Source organism: Oncorhynchus masou, chromosome 25, assembly GCF_036934945.1.
Source record: "Oncorhynchus masou masou isolate Uvic2021 chromosome 25, UVic_Omas_1.1, whole genome shotgun sequence".
NCBI lineage: Eukaryota > Metazoa > Chordata > Actinopteri > Salmoniformes > Salmonidae > Oncorhynchus > Oncorhynchus masou.
Genome location: NC_088236.1, coordinates 8,485,246 through 8,490,258, shown reverse-complemented (window position 1 = coordinate 8,490,258; position 5,013 = coordinate 8,485,246). Strand labels below are relative to the sequence as shown.

General features: G+C 38.9%; 1 protein-coding gene across 1 annotated transcript; it reads left to right on the top strand.

Moving 5' to 3' along the window:
• The first annotated feature begins 2,519 nt into the window (after positions 1 to 2,519).
• LOC135513484 (C-X-C motif chemokine 11-1-like) lies at positions 2,520 to 4,798 on the top strand. Its single transcript, XM_064936361.1, has 4 exons — positions 2,520 to 2,669; positions 2,870 to 2,996; positions 3,264 to 3,356; positions 4,290 to 4,798. Exons 1-4 carry the CDS (start codon positions 2,600 to 2,602, stop codon positions 4,300 to 4,302), a joined length of 303 nt encoding a protein of 100 aa, XP_064792433.1. The 5' UTR covers positions 2,520 to 2,599; the 3' UTR covers positions 4,303 to 4,798.
• Positions 4,799 to 5,013: the final 215 nt, after the last annotated feature.

Sequence of the window (5,013 nt, the reverse complement as noted above, 5' to 3'; positions counted from 1 at the left end):
ACTGGGTCAGAGGGACTGGGTCAGGAGGACTGGGTCAGGGGGACTGGGTCAGGGGTCAGGGGGACTGGGTCAGGAGGACTGGGTCAGGGGGACTGATAAATAAGAAAACTGTAACTAGACCACTGAGGAACATTCAATGTCGTCTTGGTAAGAAACTCCGGTGTACATTTGGCCTTGTGTTTTAGGCTATTGTCCTGCTGAAAGGTGAATGTGTCTCCCAGTGTCTGGTGGAAAGCAGACTGAAACAGCTTTTCCTCTAAGACTGTGCCTGTGCTTTGCTTTATTCCGTTTAATTTGAAATCCTTAAAAACGAATGAGTCCATGCCGATGATGAGCATACCCATAACATGATGCAGCCACCACCATGCTTGAAAATATGAAGAGTGACTCAGTGATGTCTTGTATTTGCGCCAAATATATATATATATATTTTTTTTTAGGACAAAAAAGTTCCTTTCTTTGCCCCATTTTTGGCCGTTTTACTTTAGTGCCTTGTTGCAAACAGGATGCATGTTTTGGAATATATTTTATTCTGTACAGACGTTCTTCTTTTCACTCTGTCATTTAGGTTAGTATTGTGGAGTAATTATGCTGTTGATTCATCCTCAGATTTCTCCTATAACAGCTATTAAACTCTGTACCTGTTTTAAAATCACCATTGGCCTCATGGTGAAATCCCTGAGCTGTTTCCTTCCTCTTTGGCAACTGAGTTATAAAGGAGGCCTGTATCTTTGTAGTGACTGGGTGTATTGATACACCACCCAAAGTGTAATTAATAACTTCAACATGCTCAAAGGGATATTCAATATCTGCTTTTTTTATTTTTATTTTTTATTTTATTTTACCAATCAGTGCCCATCTTTGTGCGGCATTGGGGAAAAAAGGGCTTATAAAGTAAACATTTCACGGTAAGGTCTACACTTGTTGTATTCGGCGCATGTGACTGATAAAGATTGATTTGATTTTGATTTAAACCGACCAGATGTTAGAGGTGAAAGGGAACGTCCAGAACTGGAACTACATTCCTTCAATAAGGAGGGAACTCGGCCTGTATTCCATTTCACTTTCACTTTCATTTGGCCTTTTTTCACAAGGACAGCTAAACTTCTTTCCTGGAAACGGGAACCTTTCCACAGAATCTGCTTGTCACCCAGTCAGTTATACTACAGTATTCTACTATTAACACAGTCCTCTTATTGATAAATATACCATACTGAGCCAAAGGTCCTTTCTAACACAAACACAATGCATTGGATTTGTTTATGGTTGGTATTTGACGATAGCATGAACAGTTACTGTGGAGCTGTTACTAGTTATTCTACAGTAGTCTACTATTAACACAGTCCTCTTATTGATTAGGTGAATCAATTCATGTTATAAATATACCAGATTGATACAATGAACCTTGTACTTTTATCCATTATTCAGACTTTACTAACACAAACACAATATTGCATTTGTTTTAAGGTATTTGTGTTATATTGTACAGCTATTGTGGAGCTGTTACCAACTCCCTGCATAGTGTTCATTTGATAAGGATCATTTTTACATGATCTATTACAGGTAACAGTCAAACAGAATATATTTGCACATGAGATTCATCTTTTGAGTTCTCAGGAAAATGTATAGTTGTCTCTCATTCAACAGAATATCATGGAGGATTTGGTCATGCAATGCAAGGTCCTCTTCAGTGCTGGATCATATCATTCCTCCAACATGCTTCCCTTACTGTTTAGATATTTTATGGGAACAGGGTTCGATCTATACATTGAGTTTTGATGGTGGCAAGATGTTGATATGGAGGGGGCTCACATTGATATTTCTATTATGTGACCCCCCCCCCCCCCCCTGTAATTCAAACCCTGTACGGTTATGGAGTAGGTCATTCCCTGTCAGAGAGGCTGTTTCCCCCTGCCTTCAACATGCCTCCTGGTCCACTGTCAGAGAGGCTGTTTCCCCCTGCCTTCAACATGCCTCCTGGTTCACTGTCAGAGAGGCTGTTTCCCCCTGCCTTCAACATGCCTCCTGGTCCACTGTCAGAGAGGCTGTTTCCCCCTGCCTTCAACATGCCTTCTGGTCCACTGTCAGAGAGGCTGTTTCCCCCTGCCTTCAACATGCCTCCTGGTTCACTGTCAGAGAGGCTGTTTCCCCCTGCCTTCAACATGCCTCCTGGTCCACTGTCAGAGAGGCTGTTTCCCCCTGCCTTCAACATGCCTCCTGGTCCACTGTCAGAGAGGCTGTTTCCCCCTGCCTTCAACATGCCTTCTGGTCCACTGTCAGAGAGGCTGTTTCCCCCTGCCTTCAACATGCCTCCTGGTTCACTGTCAGAGAGTGTTTCTGAGAAACAAGATGTCTAGTGTGAAAGGAGAAGCAGGGAAAAGCGAAAAACTCCCGCTTTCATCTTCCTCCTACTCTCATTGGATGACTGCCAGAGAATGGGTGGGGCCTATTATAAAGAGAGGGTGTGGAATTCAGTATATATACAAGCCAAGCTCTCCTCCGTTCACAACTTCTATCACTTCTCTCCTCCTTTCACAACTTCCATCACTTGACTGAGCTGTCTATCCAGACTCTAAAAGAAACTGAAGACACAGTATCCATGACCAACACGATGACATCAACGGTCCTCATCAGCTTCCTGGCCTGTCTGCTCCTGGCCAATGTTGAAGGTAACATCTCTGAAATATCTTCAATTATATTTCTAATATCTTTGACATCTTTATTAGAAGTCTGTAGCATATGAATTGATTTGCCAAGCCTGGGAGATGTGTAGTAAAATATTAGGTTTGATTTCTGACTGAAGAGTTTAGTTCTTAGTTGCAATAATGCCATAACCAAACATGCCATAAACTTTTCTTGTCATCCCCAGGCCAGGTGGGTCATTCTAAAGCTCGGTGCCTGTGTCTGAATGGACTGGTGAACCACGTTAAACCTCTTCACATTGAGAAGCTCGAGGTGTACACCTCCAGCCACTCCTGCAGGAACATGGAGATCATGTAAGAAATCTGTCTGTCTGTCTGTCTGTCTGTCTGTCTGTCTGTCTGTCTGTCTGTCTGTCTGTCTGTCTGTCTGTCTGTCTGTCTGTCTGTCTACCATATTAATATCAGTGCATATTGTGACCAGCTCAGGAGATGGACACAATGGTAAATGTTGCTATTTATTTGTACACCTGCTAGGAGGATAATATTATTTCTCTATATGCTCAGTTGGAAAGTGGTGAAGGCTAACTTCTAACAGTAGTCTCTCTCTCCTTGTATATTCAGTGTCACTCTGAAGAACAGAAAAGGGAAGAAGTGTCTGAATCCAGAGGCTCCATTTGTAAAGAAAACCATTAAGAAAATAATGAAAAAACAAAGGTGAGGACAACATATGCAGACTTCATTACAGATTCAATACACACTAACTGATCCATATGCATCTTTTTCAACAGAGCAATACTCAGTACATCAGTATTATATCAGTACATCAGTATTATATCAGTACTATATCAGTACATCAGTATTATATCAGTACATCAGTATTATATCAGTACTATATCAGTACATCAGTATTATATCAGTACTATATCAGTACATCAGTATTATATCAGTACATCAGTATTATATCAGTACATCAGTATTATATCAGTATTACATCAGTACATCAGTATTATATCAGTACATCAGTATTATATCAGTATATCAGTATTATATCAGTACTATATCAGTACATCATTATATCAGTACATCAGTATTATATCAGTACTATATCAGTACATCAGTATTATATCAGTACTATATCAGTACATCATTATATCAGTACATCAGTATTATATCAGTACATCAGTATTATATCAGTACATCAGTATTATATCAGTACTATATCAGTACATCATTATATCAGTACATCAGTATTATATCAGTACATCACTATTATATCAGTACTCTATCAGTACATCATTATATCAGTACATCAGTACTATATCAGTACATCATTATATCAGTACATCAGTATTATATCAGTACATCACTATTATATCGGTACATCAGTATTATATCAGTACATCATTATATCAGTACATCATTATATCAGTACATCAGTATTATATCAGTACATCACTATTATATCAGTACTCTATCAGTACATCATTATATCAGTACATCAGTACTATATCAGTACATCATTATATCAGTATTATACCAGTACATCAGCATTATATGAGTAATATGTATATTACTACATGAACATTATATATGTATTACTGATATATTTACTAATGATATTTGGATAATGTTTGTTTTTCCTTTCAGGCGTGTGCAGTAAAATGAATGGCACCAGTTCAGATGAGAACTTGATAGAGAGAGAGAGCTGGAGGAATGCAAAGAAGACTGCCTGAAGACTGTCTGAAGACTGCCTGAAAACTGCCTAAAGACTGCCTGAAAACTGCCTAAAGACTGCCTGAAAACTGCCTAAAGACTGCCTGAAAACTGCCTAAAGACTGCCTGAAAACTGCCTAAAGACTGCCTGAAAACTGCCTAAAGACTGCCTGAAAACTGCCTAAAGACTGCCTGAAAACTGCCTAAAGACTGCCTAAATATGTGTTTACACTGTTGAATGGTACTTAGAAAGTTGTTTTTTAAATGTACAAAGTCAGTATCTGTTACACAATATGACTCACTAGTTGAGTGACATTTCTAGCATTTCCAATGGAAAAAATAAAAAAGCATGTAAATATAATTTTTTATTATGTAATGTCAAGAATATATGTAATGTATTTCTCAGGTTTTCTATCAAATAAAAAAAGAAGCATTTGACTCTACTTCTTGCTCTATTTGACCTCTTATCCTCGAAATTGAGCTCAGGTACATCCTGTTTCCATTGATCATCCTTGAGATATTTTGACAACTTGATTGTCCACCTGTGGTAGATTCAATTGATTGGACATGATTTGGGAAGTCACACACCTGTCTATATAAGCTCCCACAGTTGACAACACATGTCAGAGCAAAAATCAAGCCGTAGAGCTCCGAGACA

What these genes read in the sequence shown, in the direction of transcription:
- LOC135513484 (XM_064936361.1), top strand. Translation starts at nt 2,600, where the DNA reads ATGACCAACACGATGACATCAACGGTCCTCATCAGCTTCCTGGCCTGT. An exon ending in GCTCCTGGCCAATGTTGAAG is followed by an intron (nt 2,670 to 2,869) that starts GTAACATCTCTG and finishes TGTCATCCCCAG; the next exon opens with GCCAGGTGGGTCATTCTAAA. An exon ending in TGCAGGAACATGGAGATCAT is followed by an intron (nt 2,997 to 3,263) that starts GTAAGAAATCTG and finishes TTGTATATTCAG; the next exon opens with TGTCACTCTGAAGAACAGAA.